Source organism: Macaca mulatta, chromosome 20 (assembly GCF_049350105.2).
Source record: "Macaca mulatta isolate MMU2019108-1 chromosome 20, T2T-MMU8v2.0, whole genome shotgun sequence".
NCBI classification, from domain to species: Eukaryota; Metazoa; Chordata; class Mammalia; order Primates; family Cercopithecidae; genus Macaca; species Macaca mulatta.
Window position 1 is genome coordinate 21,914,215 of NC_133425.1, and position 18,285 is coordinate 21,932,499.

Genomic DNA, 18,285 nt, shown 5'->3' on the forward strand with positions numbered 1-18,285 from the left:
CCTGGGAGGCAGAGGTTGCCGTGAGCCGAGATCGCACCATTGCACTCCAGCCTGGGCAACAAGAGCAACACACCATCTCAAAAACGAAAAAAAGAAAAAAAAATATTTGAGAAAAGACATACAAAGTCACCTTTAAAAAAGGCAGGTCCCCCAGCAGCCCATTTTTTTTTTCCTCCTATCACATTTAAGTCATGTGTATGGGATCATGAAGCAGGTGATAATTTGGATTTTGTGTGTGTTTCTGAGAGTGAATAGTTCACAGCTGACAAGCATCCAACAGAACCAGTTACACAGTAGATTGAGGAGTGGCTGTCATGGCTGTGACAGTGCATGATCTCAAGTTTTCAATCTGAGACCTCCTAAGGAAAAAAGGAAAAAAAAAAAAAATTGGCAGGCCTCAAGCCAAGACTTGACTTCAAATTGACTGAAGTATATGTATAGAAATAACAGCTCATTGTGGTTGGAGGGTGAGGAGGAGGTTGGTCAGTCATAAAAACATAATTTTTGTAATTTTTTGTAGAGACAGGATTTTACCATATTGCTCAGGCTGGTCTGAAACTCCTGGGCCTAAACAATCCACCTATGTCGGCCTCCCAAAGTGCTAGGATTACAGGCATGAGCCACCATGCCCAGCCTAAATGTATGTTTTAAAGTGTGGTTCTCAGATAGCAATTTTATTTCTCTATTTCCAGAGATTTTTCAGGGCGATTTTATGATTAACTCCATGTACAGCTTAACATGTCAAAAAGACCTGACTTAAATTTTTTTCTTGAAACAGCCTTTAACATATGTCAAAAATATGATATATTCCTGATCCTTGTGTCCAAGCAGATATAAGTTCTAAATAGGGCAAAGGATCTAACGAATGCTTGATGTCCTCAAATGTGCTATGATTTGCCATCTGTCAAGATGAAAATACACCCATATATATGCCGCTATTTAAAGTATCATAGGCTGGGTGCAGTGGCTCACACCTGTAATCCCAGTACTTTGGAAGGCTGAGGCGGGTGGATCACTTGAGGTCAGGAGTTTGAGACCAGCCTGGCAAACATGGCAAAACCCCATCTCCACTAAAAATACAAAAATTAGCTGGGTGTGGTGGCGCATGCCTGTAATCCCAGCTACTCAGGAGGCTGAGGCAGGAGAATTGCTTTAACCCAGGAGGCAGAGGTTGCAGTGAGCTGAGATTGCACCACTGCAATCCGGCCTGGGAGACAGAGCAAGAAAGGAAGGGAAGGGAAGGGAAGGGGAGGGGAAGGGAGGGGAGGGGAGGGGGAAAGGGGAGGGGAGGGGGGAGTGCCTCCCAGCACTTTGGGAGGCCGAGGTGGGTGGATCACTTGAGGTCAGGAGTTGGAGACCAGCCCGGCCAACATGGTGAAACTCTGTCTCTACTAAAAATACAAAAATTAGCCTGATGTGGCGGTGGGCGCCTGTAATCCCAGCTACTCGGGAGGCTGAGGCAGGAGAATTGCTTGAACCAGGAGGCGGAGGTTGTAGTGAGCCAAGATTGTGCACTGCACTCCAGTCTGGGTGACAGAGCAAGACTCCATCTCAAAAAGGAAAAATAAATAAAGTATCATAATGGGCTGGGAATGGTGGCTCACGCCTGTAATCCCAGCACTTTGGGAGGCTGTGGTAGGAGTATCACTTGAGGACAGGAGTTAACGCTGTCCTGAAAAGGTAGGCTTGGGAGGGAACTGAAGGAGAGGAAGTTGAAGAGGAAGTACTAGTCCGCACAGCAAGATCCCATCTCTGTGAGAGAAAAAAAAAAAAAGAAAAGTATAATAATGGAGAAATTCCAGCACATGAATCAAACAGGATGTTGCAGATTCTAAACATGAATCCAAAACTGTACAAGGATAACTTAGATTTTTTTTCCTGAAGGCTTCTTTCATTGAATAATTATAGTGAGCATTGTAGATGTGGTAAAAATTATCTGTAAATATGTCTTCTTATAAAAGCAAAAACTGGATATAATGAACCTAAAGCAATTTGTTTAACTTGTAAGATGCCTGTCCAAAAAGTAGCCAATTTGGCTCCACTGTCATTTATAGTTTTGGTTATAAAAATGGATTTATGTTGGAGGGAGAACAGCATGTTCTATATTCACATGTAACAAACTACACTTTATTGTGGTTCCTGAGCAAAGTCAGCTTCTCCATGCCCTCTGGGGTGGTGTGAGGGGGGGAAGGTGGAATCTGAGTGGGAAAAATTCTTCATGGTGGGGGAGAGCTGCTAGCCTCTGATGCCTGCTGCTGTCACATCTCAAACTTCTCCAGAAGACTTAAGCATAGAAAGCTAATGAACTTAGGCCGGGCATGGTGGCTCATACCTATAATCCCAGCACTTTGGGAGGCTGAGGCGGGCAGATCACTTGAGCTCAGGAGTTTGAGACCAGCCTGGGCAACATGACGATACCCTCTCTCTCAAAGAAATACAAAAATTAGCTGAGTGTGGTGGTGTGTACCTGTAGTCCCAGCTACTCAGGAGGCTGAAGCAGGAGGATAGATTCAGCCCAGGGGGCTGCAGTGAGCTGTGATCCTGCCACTGCACTCCAGCCTGGGAGGCAGAACATTACGCTGGTCTAAAAAGAAAAGAAAAGCAAAGCTAATGAACTTAGAAATAAAGTTTCTATTGTAGAAAAACTTAATAGCTGTGATCAGTAATGACTCTGTCAATTTCAGGAAACTATAGCACAAAGAATTCTTGGTAAGAGGAGACCGTAAAGGGAGATGAAAACTGTAGTGGGAGTCTTACAATGCCACAGTTTTGGTGATCTGATAGCCAAATGCCTTTCCTCTGATTGAATGAGTTGTGCACACAATAAATATGAGGAAGATCCTGGGCTAACTTGTAAAACAAGCTCAGATTAGCTGTGGCTATTAAAAAATCAATCATAGTTTTCACCAGAGAAGGGAGATAGTTCTGTCTGATTTTCAGATTGGTTGATTGCTCAAGTATCCTCTTTCATAAATGTATTCTTCCTCATTTTCTGATCAGTTTTGGTTGTGCAAAAAGAAAACAGTGGTTTTATTTCATGCCAGGAGAGATGTGGTTATTTTGTGGTATGTTTTACAAACTCTTTAAGATCACTTAGTTTCAAAATAAATACCCATGGTGAATTTGGTAGAGAGGAAGCAGTCATTCAGAAGACCAAGTCCATGAAGGCCGGGCGCGGTGGCTCACGCCTGTAATCCCAGCACTTTGGGAGGCCGAGACGGGCGGATCACAAGGTCAGGAGATTGAGACCATGGTGAAACCCCGTCTCTACTAAAAATAGAAAAAATTAGCCGGGCGCAGTGGCGGGCGCCTGTAGTCCCAGCTACTCGGGAGGCTGAGGCAGGAGAATGGCGTGAACCTGGGAGGCGGAGCTTGCAGTGAGCCGAGATTGCGCCACTGCACTCCAGCCTGGGCGACAGAGCGAGACTCCATCTCAAAAAAAAAAAAAAAAAAAAAGAAGACCAAGTCCACATACATACAAAACACAGCAATTAAGAGGCCAAGGACAGGGTTGTTTTGAAAGGGTATTTAAAACTAGATGAAAGATATTTGGACCTTCAAAAATGCCCTAGAAACCGAATGAAAGCAACAGCCTTCTGTCTCTTATCAGAGCACTGACTCATAGACCTGTTATCGGAAGGACATTATTTAGTTGAAATATATATTTAAAAATACTTACATTCCTTTAAGTAGCTTATACTGTATGTGAAGATGTCTTTTAAGGATTCAGAAGCACAGGCAGAAGGATCTGTATAAATACAGAAGTGGGCTGGGCACAGTGGCTCACGCCTGTAATCCCAGCACTGTGGGAGGCCGAGGGGGCGGATCACCTGAGGTCGGGAGTTTGAGACCAGCCTGACCTACATGGAGAAACCTCATCTCTACTAAAAATACAAAAAAAAAAAAAAAAAAGCCAGGCGTGGTGGCGCATGCCTATAATCCCAGCTACTCAGGAGGCTGAGGCAGGAGAATTGCTTGGACCCAGGAAGTGGAGGTCGCAGTGAGCCAAGATTGCACCATTGCACTCCAGCCTGGGTGACAAGAGTGAAAGTCCATCTTGGAAAAAAAAAAGCACAACGTAGGTGGTACAAAACATGTGTATTAAAATGCCTAATTTAGAGGCCAGGCATGGAGGCTCATGCCTGTATTCCTGGCACTTTGGGAGGTCGAGGCAGGCAGATCACTTGAGTTCAGGAGTTTAAGACCAGCCCGGGCAACATGGCGAACCATGTCTCTATAAGATAACACAAAAAACTTGCTGGGCATGGTGGTGTGTGCCTGTAGCCCCAGCTACTTGGGAGGCTGAGGTGGGAGGATCGCTTGAACTAGGAGGTGGAGGTTGCAGTGAGCTGAGATTGCACAACTGCACTCCAGCCTGGGCAACAGAGACCATGTCTCAAAAAATAAAAATAAAATAAAATAAAATGCCTAATTCACACAATTCTTTTGAGAAACTGATTTGTTTGGTGGAGCCCAGGATTTAGGTTGAAGAACTCTCTCTAATGAATGTGTCTCATAGTAGATTAAGTTTGAAGTAGATGGCTGTTCATCTCTTGGACTGCTTAAGTAACATGTGCAAGGAGAGCTAGGTTCACATCTGCCTTATGATTCCATAATAACCACCATAGCTACTATTTGAGAGCTGACTATGTGTATAGGGGATTGTGCTGACAGCGGTCCAGACAACTCATTTCATTTTCTCTAGAACTCCATGAGTGTATGTGAGGGACATTGGGATTCCTCACATTCTAGAAGGCTCTGATGAGCAGTCTGAGGTAGGAGGTAGGACTCTACTCCAGATGTGGAGCTCGGACACTGGAGTGGACACTGGAACAGATTAAGAACTAGCCAAAACAGGGCCTGGGCAAAAGTAGCTTTAATCAGACATGCTCACCAGTGTGCCATGTCGATTTACCACTGCCATGGCAACACTCGACAGTTACTGTCCCTTTCCATGGCAGTGATCCAATGACCCAAGAGTTACTGCCCCTTCCCTAGAAATTTCTGCATAAACAGCTCCTTAATCTACATGCAATTATTTATTTATTTATTTATTTTTTGAGACAGAGTCTTGCTCTATTGCCCAGGCTGGAGTGCAGTGACACGCGATCTCACCTCACTGCAACCTCTGCCTCCTGGGTTCAAGCAATTCTCCTGCCTCAGCCTCCCGAGTAGCTGGGATTACAGGTGCCAGCCACCATGCCTGGCGAGCAGATCATGAGGTCACGAATTTGAGACCAGCCTGGCCAACATGGTGAAACCCCGTCTCTACTCAAAATAGAAAAATTAGTTGGGCATAGTGGCGCATGCCTGTAGTCCCAGCTACTGGGGAGGTTGAGGCACGAGAGTTGCTTGAACCCGGGAGGCAAAGGTTGCAGTGAGCCGAGATTGTGCCACTGCACTCCAGCCTGGCAACAGAGCGAGATCCCGTCTCAAAAAAAAAAGAGGGGGGAGGCGGGATATGAATATGGCTGCAAAACTACCCTGAGCTGCTACTCTCTCCCTATGGGGTAGCAGCCTGCTCTGCAGGAGCAGTCATGGAGCTGTAACACAGCCTATTCAGCATAACTGTTTTCTTCTGCTTCTGGCTTGCCTTTGAATTCCTTCCTGACAAAGCCAAGAACCCAGAGGGCTAAGCGCCACTTGGGGGCTTGCCTGTCTGGCATTATCTCCATTTCTGTTGTCACAATTATTGGGGATACCTGTAGTCCAGGAGCAACTTGGGAAATCTGGAAGCTTTCAAGTTTAGCAATGGGATATCAAAATGAACACAAAGCACATTTCCTCAGGGCAGCTTTCCCTACACACTCTCCTTCCCTCATGCCCTCCACCCCCAATTAAGTCAGATCTCTCTAAGTTCTCGTAACAGTATACAAATCCTTTCTCTGCTCTCAGCAGTTCATAATTATGTATTCGGGTCTGCCTCCTTACTAGACAGTAAGCTCTATGAAGGTGAGACATTGTGTTTATTTTGCTTTATATTCCAGTAAATCCAGGGCCTGGTATATTCCGTATACACAATAAATATTTATTGCATATGTGAAAGTGGCATTTCTTTGTCTTTCTGTTGATATTCCTGACATAAACTCAAACAGATGTGAGACTGATGAGGGAGGAAATCATGGGAGTTCACAAGGTTCTGTGAGCAGGTGAAATGCCCTGGCCGGTATAGACTGGGTAAATAGGTGAGCCAGCTGCAAAGAATTTTATATATCAGAGGGGAAAAGACTTTCCTATTAAAAAGACAGGCATCTTTGACAAGTAGGTAATCTGAGTTTACTGTTTGATTTTTATTTTATTTTTTGAGACATGGTCTTGTACTGTTACCCAGGCTGGAGTGCAGTGCTGTGGTCATGGCTCACTGCAGCCTCAACCTCCCAGGCTCAGTTGATGCTCCTGCCTTAGCCTCCTGAGTAGCTGGGTGTACAGGCACATACCACCTCACCTGACTAATTTTTTTTTTTTTTTTTTGAGACGGAGTCTGGCTCTGTCACCCAGGCTGGAGTGCAGTGGTGCGATCTCAGCTCACTGCAAGCTCCGCCTCCCGGGTTTACGCCATTCTCCTGCCTCAGCCTCCCGAGTAGCTGGGACTACAGGCGCCCGCCACCTCGCCCGGCTAGTTTTTTGTATTTTTTAGTAGAGACGGGGTTTCACCGTGTTAGCCAGGATGGTCTCGATCTCCTGACCTCGTGATCCGCCCGTCTCGGCCTCCCAAAGTGCTGGGATTACAGGCTTGAGCCACCGCGCCCGGCCACCTGACTAATTTTTGTAGGTTTTATTTTTTTTCTTTTTTGGGTAGACACACAGTTTTGTCATGTTGCCCAGGCTGGTGGCTCAAGCCATCTGTCTGCCTCGGCCTCCCAAAGTGCTGGGATTATACACGTGAGCCACTGTGCCCAGCCGATTTTGTTTTTAGGTTTGAATTTTTTTTTATAGTTCTGTGTTTATTTGTTTTACTTTGATTTTGGAGCCAGACTTTTGCTCTGTCGCCCAAGCTGGAGTGCAGTGGTGCGATCTCAGCTCACTGCAACCTCTGCCTCCTGGGTGCAAGTGATTCTCATGCTTCAGCCTCCCAAGTACCTGCACAACCTCACCCAGCTAATTTTTGTATTTTTAGTAGAGACAGGGTTTCAACATGTTGTCCAGGCTGATCTTGGATTCCTGGCCTCAAATGATCCTCCCACCTCAGCCTAGTTTTGTGTTTTATATTCTTTTCCCCACTCAGTTAGTTTGAAATGTCATGAGGATAGACACATGTGTGAAGATAGACACATTATTAAGAGATGTTATCATCATGGGTTCTAAGAGAATGTTTTATGGAGAGTAGCTTTGCAAAGACTAAAGTCTCTGACAGATCATCAGGCATTAGATTCTCATAGGTTGGCAACCTAGATCCCTCACATGGGCATTTTACATTAGCACTGAGCATCTTTATTATGATAACTTTGGTTGATGTTTTACAGTTAAAAAAACTCTCAGATCATCTAATTCTCACAAATGTCTTGTGAAGCAGACAGCTCAGAACCATGGCTCTTAGTTTACAGATGAAGAAAGAGAGGCTCAGATGAGGCTGATTTACCCAAGTTAAAGTGAAAACAAATTAACATTTTTTGAGTGTTCACTAAATGTTGAGGCACTTGATAAGCCCTTTATATTTAGAGTATATAACATGATATTCACTGCATCCTTATGAAATAGGTAACCATTATTATTATTTCCATTTTACAGATGAGGAAACAGATATGTAAAGGTCAAGTAATTTGCCTCAAATTGCATAATCAAGAAGCATAGGGCCCACCTTAAAACCCAGATAGTCTGGCTCAAAGTGCAGATGATAAACTACTATGCTAATGAGTAGCATTGGGAGTTCTCCAATGAAGCACATGGTGTTACTTGTATTTGCTACTAATGTCTTCTTTTTTTTTTTTTTTTGAGATGGAGTCTCACTCTGTCACCCAGGCTGGAGTGCAGTGGCGTGATCTCGGCTCACTGCAACCTCCACCTACCGGGTTCAAGCAATTCTTCTGACTCAGCCTCATGAGTAGCTGGGATTGCAGGTGCACGCCATCACCCCTGGCTAATTTTTTTGTATTTTTAGTAGAGATGGGGTTTCACCATGTTGACCAGGCTGGTCTCAAACTCCTGACCTCGTGATCCACCCACCTCAGCCTCTCAAAGTGCTGGGATTACAGGCGTGAACCACTGCGCCTGGCCAACTACTAACATCCTGGTTCAATTCTGCTACTTGAGGCTCCTTTTTTTTTTTTTTTTTTTTTTTGAGATAGAGTCTCACTGTGTTGCCCAGGCTGGAGTACAGTGGCATGATCTCGGCTCTCGGCTCACTGTGGCCTCCACCTCCTGGGTTCAAGTGATTCTCCTGCATCAGCCTCCTGAGTAGCTGGGATTACAGGCATGAGCCACGGTGCCCGCCCTAGGCTGCTAATTTTTTTTTTTTTGGTTTAACCTGTCTGCAGTTTTGCCTTGACTTAGAATTCATCAGCTGGGGCCCACAGTGATATCATTGCATAGGACTGAAGTTATATCAACTAAATTCAGATAAAAATCTCCTACATTAATTAATTAAACAAATTGTTGAGTACATTTGCTAATTTTGTTAGAGGTGCTCATTGCTTAATAACTACAGGGCACATTCTATTGAATATACTGGGAAAAACTTGTATCTTTCTCTGAAGATATACAAAAGAATATTAAGAAGCATAAAAAATATCTGTCCATAAAAACATGATTATGGCCAGGTGCAGTGGCTCACGCATGTAATCCTAGCATTTTGGGAGGCCACAGCAGGCGGATCACGAGGTCAGGAGTTCGAGACCAGCCTGGCCAACATGGTGAAACCCTGTCTCTACTAAAAATACAAAAAATAGCCGAGCATGGTGGCAGGCACCTGTAATTCCAGCTACTCGGGAGGCTGAGGCATGAGAATTGCTTTAACCTGGGAGGCAGAGGTTGTAGTGAGCCGAGATCATGGCACTGCACTCCAGCCTGGGCAACACAGCAAGACTCATCTCCGGGAAAAAAAAGAGTGATTATATGAGTTATTTTTATTTTTATTTTTATACAGGGTCACCCAAGCTGGCATGCAGTGGCACAATCTCAGTTCACTGCAACCTCAGCCTCCCAGGCTCAGGTGATCCTCCCACCTCAGCCTCCTGAGTAGATGGGTCTATAGGTGCATGTCCCCATGCCTGTCTAATTTTTGTATTTTTTGTAGACATGGGGTTTCTCTATGTTGCCCAGGTTGGCCTTGAACTCCTGGGCTCAAGCCATCCACCTGCCTTGGCTTCCCAAAGTGCTGGGATTATAGGCATGAGCCACCCCGCTTGGTCTATATGATTTCTTTTTAAATCATTATCTCTTCAAGGAGATAACAATCACCAATAGGTTTTGTATAGATCCAAACCCTCTGCTTATGGATTCTCTTAACATGATACTTCGTAATTGAAAAGAGAATATGAAAATGCCAAACTTTGTAGCTTCAAAGAACAACAATAACATAAAGCCTTTGCCTAGAGATCTAGATAGGAAAGTGATCCCGCCAAAATTTTGGGCCTGTGTGCAGGGCTGTGACCCAAGCTAGACACCTAGGGTCAATCAGCAGAGTTTGGTGCAGAGGGTCATTTGTGTGTCTTTTGAGTATCACTGACTGCATCTCAAGATCATGTTAGAACAAGTATTGGCTCCTATTTGGTTTTTTGTGTTATCTTGCCTCTTCCCGTCTCCATTATGGATAATTGAGGTTTTAATATATGGTAGTGACATTCTAGCAGATGAAGGAAGGGGGCAGTCCCCAATGGGCAGTCTGAACTTCTGCTTCGTATATTTACTCTTGCTGTTTTCCTTCCTCCTCATTTGTAATTCAAGAGGCTCTCTGAGAAGAGACAGCAAAGCTTCTTAGATGGATCGAAAGACCACGAGCTGGGATACCAAGTTCTACGGAAAGGTCAGCTATTGAATTTGCTCTGCTACCTTCAGGCAAATCATTTGATCATCGGATGCTCTGGTTTCTTCCTGTGCCTGCTAAATGTAAAGAGCATGGGTTTGAGTGTTTTGTGGTTATTATAGAGTATTTTAAATGTATGAGTGATTTATTTTTTCCAGGCCAGCTGCTCAGATATAAAACAAAATCTGCTCCTTTGAGCTGTTAGGCTTCGTGGCAGTCAACTGACCCCAAAATCCTTCTGACTACAGCAGCCATCTACTTGCTTGTTCATCTGAAAACATTTTGCAGTCTCTGAGCTACAGCTATGTGGTCTGACTCTATAGCTGGGGCATACCTTTTTGTCTCCTTTGTCTTCAGAAAGGAAATATGCCATTTTATGCACTCCTGCTGCTTTCACCCCCACTTTAAAAAGATGAAGGCTTCCTTTTGTGACAGAGTTGCTTTGTCTGTTAACACTGATCCTAAGAGACAGGAAGGAGAGGTGACATGGTAAATAAACAGTGGACTTGCTACCGTAGTTCCTTTTTGATGATTTGGGCCAGGACCACTAGAGGTTTGAACTAGATTTAGTAAGGCTTGGGCTCTTTGGGGTTTTGGCAGGAAGCAGTCAGGAAGTATATTGGAGAGAACACAAAATACCGCCTCCCACCCACCCTCTGCCTTTTTGTTTGTTGTTACAGCCTGTTACATTAGGCAACAAGATATCTTTGTTAGCCAAAGGTGGCCAGCTGAGATTCTTAGAAGCTAATAAAAAGAGCTGTTGGGCTGGGTACGGTGGCTCACGCCTGTAATCCCAGCACTTTGGGAGGCTGAGGCAGGCGGCTCACGAAGTCAAGAGGAGACCATCCTGGCCAACATGGTGAAATCCCGTCTCTACTAAAAACACAACAATTAGCTGGGCATGGTGGTGCGCACCTGTAGTCCCAGCTACTTTGGAGGCTAAGGCAGAAGAATTGCTTGAACCCGGTAGGCGGAGGTTGCAGTGAGCCGGCATCGTCCCACACTGCACTCCAGCCTGGAGACAGAGCGAGACTCAGTGTCAAGGAAAAAAAAAAAAAAAAGCTGTTGGGTAAAGAATGATTTTGTTCCACATCTGTGGCTCACCACCCCACTGTTTCATAAATGAAAATCTCTGATGCGCAACATCGAATTAACCAAAAGGTTTACTTCTTTTGTTTTGAACTTAGACACATTTACATTATTTCTGGTGCAGTTAAAAGCACTTTCCAAACAAACCTAGTAAAGTATTAAAGTTAGGGACCCCCACGAAATATGTTACTCCTTAATTGTGGCGTGGCTATCAGCAGGAAGAACTGCAGTCACAGGAACACAGTGTACTTAACCCTTCAGTTCTGAAATGTTGCTAGGTCTTCTCGTGCTATAACTGATCAAATAAATATCCGGGTTAAACACTGCTCCCAGAGCTGAGTTCGCTCTGAGTGTTGGGTCCACCTTTCCTTGTTAATTCAAGGAAACAAGTCAGCCAAGGAGTCTAACTTGAGGTCTTCATTCTTGGGCAGGGCCATCAATACATCTAAAACATTACTTGTGGGTACCCAAGCTGCGGTAGCTTCCCTAAAAGGCAGAATTTTCACTCATTCCTTATAGAAACACGTAGCCAGCAACTTCTCAGGCTTGGGGAACGGGGCAGGCGGGTAGTGGTGGTGGGAAGGGGAGAGGAGAGGCCGGGAGTCTAGCAGGTCGGTTCTAAATGCAAACTGGAAACTACGCATCGGAGCGGGTAACCAGTACTGGCAGCATTCGTCTCCGGGAAGAACCTGTGTGTGTGTCAGGATGCACAAAAGGAATGACTCCCCTCTTTGCGCCCCCGGAGTTAACTGCACGACCCGGTCAAAGTCCCGCCGTGGAGTGGGATGACGGTCCAGAGGTAACGACTAAGGCCAGGAAAGCCTAGAGGTCCTTCCGGCACCACCTTAGAGGGGCAGGAGGGCTGCAGTTACCGCCTTCGGAAGTGGTCGCCTCACCCCTCAAAAAAATTAAAAGCACCTCCGCCATTACCAGAGGCCGAGGCAGGGCCGGGACACGAGAACGCGCTCCGGGCGGATGCGCGCTCCCTTTGTCCCGCCTCCCAGCGGCCCGCTCACTGGACCGAGGGAGGACGCCGGGAGAGAAAACGCCGCGGCCGCTCGTAAGTGCTCCGGGTAGAAACTGGTGCAGGGGGCAGTGGCGTTCCGCGGTCGGAAGGGATGGGGGAGGAGCCGAGGCTGCGCGCCGGCTGCTCCTCCCCACCCCCAGCCTCTGCCCTGAAGGGGGCTGGATGGGCAAGTCGGACGCGATGGCTCGAGCTCGGGCGGTGGCGGCTGTGGCCGGAGGCGGCGGTGCCTCCTCCTCCTCGCCCCGGCGCCGGCGGTGATCGGAGCGAGCTGCCGCGGCCCCCGATGAGACTGCTGGTGGGCTGGCTGTGCCTGAGCCTGGCGTCCGTGTGGCTGGCGCAGAGGATGTGGACGCTGCGGAGCCCGCTCACCCGCTCCCTGTACGTGAACATGACAAGCGGCCCGGGCGGGCCGGCGACGGCCGCGGGCGGCAGGAAGGAGAACGACCAGGTACGGGTCGGGGCTGGGGCCGGGGCGGGGGCGTGGCGGCCCGGCCTTCCCGCGCTGGGCCCGGCTATTGTGCGGGGCGGTTCCGCGAGGGGGCGGCCCGGCCCTTGCCCCTCCGCCTCGGCCTCTCGGAAAGTTTTCCCCGCGCCTTCCCCGCCGGGCGTCGGCTTCGCGAGCCCCGGGGACCCGGGCCCGGCCCCGCGAGCGCCTTTTGTTCCGCGGCGCAGGCGGGGCATGGCCTCCCCTTCCCCCTCCCGGGCCCGATCGCGAGCGCCCCGGAGCCCCGCATTGTTCCTGGGTCCCGGGCGGTGACTGCGGACACCCGGCGGCGGGACTGGGGAACTTTGGGGCCAGAGCGTGACCGGGGGCGCCCGCTTGGCACCGAGGCCTGAGACTGAAGAGACCCGGCCAGATCCATTACCCCCGAGAAACAAAACGAAAAGCCAGCACCTCTTTTTGTCTCGTTGAATCGCAGAACGTACAAAGGGTCGTAAAAGAAATGTAACTGTACATCGCAAGCCATTGAACTCTCCGGGCTGATTCGGGTGACATTTCCCCCTAAGCGCTTAAAAAATGGGTTTGACAGGTTGTCGCTCCCATCCTACGGAACCTTCCCCTCCTACCTAGCAGAGATCTCCTTTAAACTTGGATTTAGTCAGCCTGCTGGAAAGATTGTGTGTGATGAGGAGGAAGATTATGCAAGTTTTACAGGAAGCATTTTTAAAACCGAACGGGACGGGAGGGAGTTGTAGTTATGCATCGTGAGCGTTGCGCTGTGACCTGGTAGGTAGGCTTTTCATTAGCTCGGTCTTGTGCAACTTAAACGTGTACAGGTTAACTGTAGAATTAGGTGAGATGTTTCGTATTTGACCGTAACACAGTTTGCAGTTAATGTTAAATTCATTGAAAAGAGGCTTTTGAACTCTGCCAGAGTGTTGTCTTGTCATAGCTAGCATTTATAGTACATTTTGCTTTTCCATGGATCACTAATTATTCCCTATATCATCTTGTGTCTCATCATTTTCATATATTTCTCATTTTCCTACGTTACTTTTTTATTATGCCAGGTGTTCAGAGAATTTACACCCAGGTTGATTTCATGTGTTTTAATGAGGGTAGAGAATTGTCTAAGAAGGAGATAGAGCAATTTAGAAAAGTAGCATTTCGTTTTTAGTAATATTTATATTGGACTTTTTTCTATTTGTAAAGGAATGCTAAATTTCTGTAAATTTTTTTGAAAGCCTTCAGCCACTGCAGTTTGTTAGATGCAATATCAGTATCATTGATCACTTGTATGATATGGTTAGGAATGTACGTGAACTTAAATTACAAAGCCACATTTATTCCTATGGATTATTTACTTAGTTCATATAGAGACAACTCAAAGTACTGTACCGTTAATTGTACGGTTATCAGAATGTCACATATGGAACAGTGGTGTAGACAATGAATTAGAAATGTCATTTTTAACATTTTTAAGCAGTTGATAGAAATAAGGTGCTGGATAGGAGAAAAAGCGGTTTATCTCCATTGATGTGGGATTATGATTGAGTCTCTTAGCTATTGGTATTTATGATAACACTTATCATGATTACCCCTCCTGCAGCCACTTGATATGTTTTCATTGCTCATAAAAGAATTGCACTTATCTTAAAAATTGAAACACTGTTTCAACACTGATTTGTATGGAGGTAGAATTACAGCTGTAGACATAGCCTCAGAATATCTCCCAGCAGAGGATACTTTTCTAATTGTGTACCTTTTTAAAGCTGAATCTGTTAGGTTCTAATGAAGACTAATACTGGTTTCAGATACATTTATTTCAGATACTATATATTGTGTGTGTGTGCGTGCGTGTGTATACCCCTTCACTAACAACTGGGCAGATAATTTCTTTAGGGTGAAGACTTAATCTGGTATTTTCTGAATATTTGGGGGAGGGGTCAACTCTTTTCCTTAGAATAATGAATCCAGACATTATTTTGACATGAATACATTCATATTATGAAGATAACAGTCCATGAATAAAGATTAAAATGAACAGAAGAAAGCTCTGTAGAAACCACCATGAGATAAAGTAGGAAACTGTCCTTTCTGCACTGTGGCTGAGTTGATAATTTGTTTTCCACTTAATATTCCGGGATCCTGTGTTTGCCTTATAACTTCGTTGCTTGTGAAATAACTGTAACTGTTTTTCCTCCTTCAGATTAATAGTTTTATACAAGGTCTTCTAAGTGTTCAGTTGGGTGTGTGAGTTCCATAGCCAGCCACATCTGGTTCTTTTGGAGTTGCATAAAAGCAGGGTTGTGGATTTGATTGAACCATACTTAGTGCAAGTTTTCCTTCTGGTTATTTTATTAAGGAATTATGATGGAGGATTCTGTGGTTAAAAGAGAGATCTTGGGCAATGTTTATTCATTAAAAATTGCTATTTTGTTAGTGTAGTGTAGTTTTTGCTATTTTGTTAGTGTAGTTTGGAGAGGCAAGCAGTGCCATTTTAGTAACTTGGTTTGGTGTGCTAGCTTCAAAACTGGGATTATGTTTCACTTTAGGCAAGCAAGAAGCAGGGTTTCACTTAGATCAGGGAAGTGGCCCAGAGGCCAGACTGGTCTCACAGACATATTTTTTACAGCCTATGAAATAAGAATGGTTTTATATTTTTTAAATAGTTACCAAGAAAATATCAAAATAACATTTTGTAATACATGAAGTTTCATTTATGAAATTCAAATTTATTTGTGTCCACAAATAAAGTTTTTTTTTTTGAGATGGAGTCTCGCTCTGTCACCCAGGCTGGAATGCAGTGGCCCAATTTTGCTTCACTGCAACCTCTGCCTCCCAGGTTCAAGTAATTCTCATGTCTCAGCCTCCTGAGTAGCTGGGATTACAGGTGCATGCCACCACACCCAGCTAATTTTTGTATTTTTCAGTAGAGATGGGGTTTCACTGTGTTGGTTAGGCTGATCTTGAACTCCTGCCCTCAAGTGATCCTTCTGCCTGGGCCTCCCAAAGTGCTGGGATTACAGGTGTGAGGTACCATGCCCAGCCCACAAATAAAGTTTTATTGAAAGAGAACTACCACATTCATTTACCTGTGGTCTGCAAGCTCCCAGGCTACAACAGCAGCATATTTGCTACTGTATGGCCTGCAAGCCTAAAACATTTACTATGTGGCTTCTTACAGAATAAAGAATTTTTGCAAGAGAAATTCCCAGCTTTCTTAACAGCTTTTTTTTTTTTTTTTTTTTTTTTTTTGGAGACAGGGTCTCACTCTGTCACCCAGGCTGTAGTATAGTGGCACAATCTCGGCTCACTGCTGCCTTGACCTCCTGGGTTCAAGCGATTCTCATGCCTCAGCCTCCCAGTAGCTGGGATTATAGGCGTGCGCCAGCACACCCGGCTAATTTTTTTGTAGTTTTAGTAGAGACAGGGTTTCACCATGTTGGCCAGGCTTGTCTTGAACTCCTGGCCTCAGTGATCCACCCACATCGGCTTCCCACAATGCTGGGATTACAGGAGTGAGCCACTGTACCCAGCCTCCAACAGCATATTCGTAATCACAGGTTGCAGGGTGGGTAGATTGACTCTCTGGGAAGAAATAGAGGCAGGCAGTGAGACTCTAGTAGGTATTGTCACTTTTCAATGTTGGCAGACTCAGAATTTAAAAAGACAACAACAAAAAACTTAGGATCTATTCTTTTTGTTGCATTGCACCTGGTGCTTAAAGTTAATGCATCTATTACGGAGCTACTGAAACTATGAAAGGACCCGTAGGCCCCAGGTTCTTGGTAATAATAGCCGTTCAATAGCTTCTCAATTGATGGAGTGAAAAAATTGTTATAGAACTCGTTGAACCAAACCACAACGATTTCTCCAGGTGACATACTGCAAGGTGTTTTAAAAGCACAGATAACATTAAATATCTGGACTTACTAAGGTGTAACTTAAAATTGCAAGTATGTGTATAGGAGTGACTTATTTTTTCACTTTCTTATATAAGCTCAGAACTGTGCTGTGCCCACAAGTGATGATGAATTCAAGAAAGAATTAAAATCCTTTTTTTCCCCCAAATGAAAAAATACTTGGACAGCCTAGCCAGAGCCAAACACTGTGCTAAAGGACGGAGTGTTTCCTTTCCCTGTAGCCCTCATTTACCTTGTGGAGGCAGACTGGAGTCAGGCATGAGTTAACAATGCTTCAAGGATAGTCAGCCAGCTAAGCCGGACAGACAGTGATGGATTGGTGTCCTCCTCTGAACTGCCTTCGAGAGTCTGGAGGCCTTTGTAGCTGAATACCAAAGAGACTTCGGAAAGGATTTCTCTCCTTCCTCATAATCTGTGTTGAAACCCCAACAAGTGTTTGCTTCAATTTCACAGAATGTTACAATCTCTTTCTTGTGCTGGATATACCAGGAGTCTTTATGTTTCTCTTTGGAGGTGCCCTAGAAGACCCTAATGGCGTCCAGTAAAAAGCTCTGTTGTGTAGACCCTCTGAAGCTTTGTTAAAATTTTAGGATTATCCTGTCCTACAGGGAGTGAGTACTTAGTATTTGCAGTGAGGATTGTCAGTAATTTGTTATTAAGTCAAAGCTGAAGCAATTTAATCTGTTTTAATTGATTCCCCTCATGGATATGAGGGTGCCTGTCACTCTACACATTGAAATCTCCCATAAACAGGTTATGGGTTGGGTTTATATTGTTTGTGGGAAAATGGTGAATGGTCTGAATATTTACTCCTGTGCTGTGCTTAAATGCAAGGTGTCTATGGTGAAATGTCTGCACTGAGTTGATTGCATTGTAAAGTCTTAGAATGTGAATTTGGAATCCTTAGCTGTCAAGGTCTGTTGAAGGAGTTGGTCTGGCCAACTCAGAAAAGATTCTGTGTTCATAGACCCTGAGCAGTGGAGCTTTTCTGATTGTTTTTGGTAGCACTGAATGCCTTGGGTCTTTGATTACCCATTTCTTTTGAGAGTGGCTGGATGCCCAGACTTACAGTGTGGTTTTTAGGCATTCCCTTGAATTGCACTTCTCCTCTGACCAGCCCTTGCCTTGGAGAGAAAGGGGAAGGAAATATGAACAGTTACTGGCCTTCTGTTGTGTGCCAGGCACTTCAAATATGTTATCCCCACTGGTCCTCATAGAACTCTTGGAGGTTGGTGGTATCATCCGCACTTTACATACGGAAGAGTGAGGCTGAGAGAGATAAGAGACTTGCTCAATAGCGCAGAGTTAATGGATGATAGAGTTGGGCTTTGCACCTAGCTTTGTCTGGTTTCAAGGCAACATATTTTCTCCTGCTTTATGATGCCCCTCTTAGTAAACCTTGTGTTGTCTGTGGTGTGGTAAAAATAGGCTTGCCTTCATTTTTTTTTTTTGTTTTTTAGAAACAGGTTCTGGCTCTGTCACCCAGGCTGGAATGCAGTGGCCCGATCATAGCTCACTGCAGCCTCAAACTGCTGGCCTCAGTAGATCCTCCTGCCTTGGTCTCCTGAGTAGCTTCTAAATTTTTTGTAGAGACAGGGTCTTGCCATGTTGTTCAGGCTGCTCTCAAACTCCTGGCCTCAAGCAGTCCTCCTGCCTCAGTCTCCCAAAGTGCTGGGATTACAGGTGTGAGCCACTGCTCCTGGCCTAGGCTTACCTTCTGAATAGGAAACTGCCCTCATTCTATTGAGGACTCTGTGTGGACACTGAAGTTAGGTAGCTGTGTGCACAATGCTAGTTGAAGATTTTGCAGTTTGTGAATTAGATGAGAACAGGACAGCTG

At 45.3% G+C, this 18,285-nt stretch overlaps 1 protein-coding gene and 1 long non-coding RNA gene across 7 annotated transcripts in view; one reads left to right on the top strand and one right to left on the bottom strand.

Moving 5' to 3' along the window:
* Nucleotides 1-2,108: 2,108 nt before the first annotated feature.
* Nucleotides 2,109-11,875, bottom strand: LOC144338113 (uncharacterized). Its single transcript, XR_013411941.1, has 3 exons — nt 11,305-11,875; nt 10,296-10,422; nt 2,109-2,584 (listed from the first exon to the last, which is right to left on the bottom strand). It is a non-coding gene; the product is annotated as an uncharacterized LOC144338113 (long non-coding RNA).
* METTL9 (methyltransferase 9, His-X-His N1(pi)-histidine) overlaps nt 9,869-18,285 on the top strand; it is a 53,808-nt gene continuing 45,391 nt past the window's right edge. For 4 of the 6 annotated variants that reach the window (XM_015125785.3, XM_015125786.3, XM_077986519.1 and 1 more), the window contains exon 1: nt 12,247-12,525. In XM_015125785.3, the coding sequence (XP_014981271.2) occupies nt 12,361-12,525 (165 nt within the window). In that variant the 5' untranslated portion in view covers nt 12,247-12,360. Of the gene's footprint in view, nt 9,962-12,246; nt 12,526-18,285 lie in introns of those variants that run through there. The other 2 variants (XM_077986520.1, XM_077986521.1) reach the window with 1 other exon arrangement.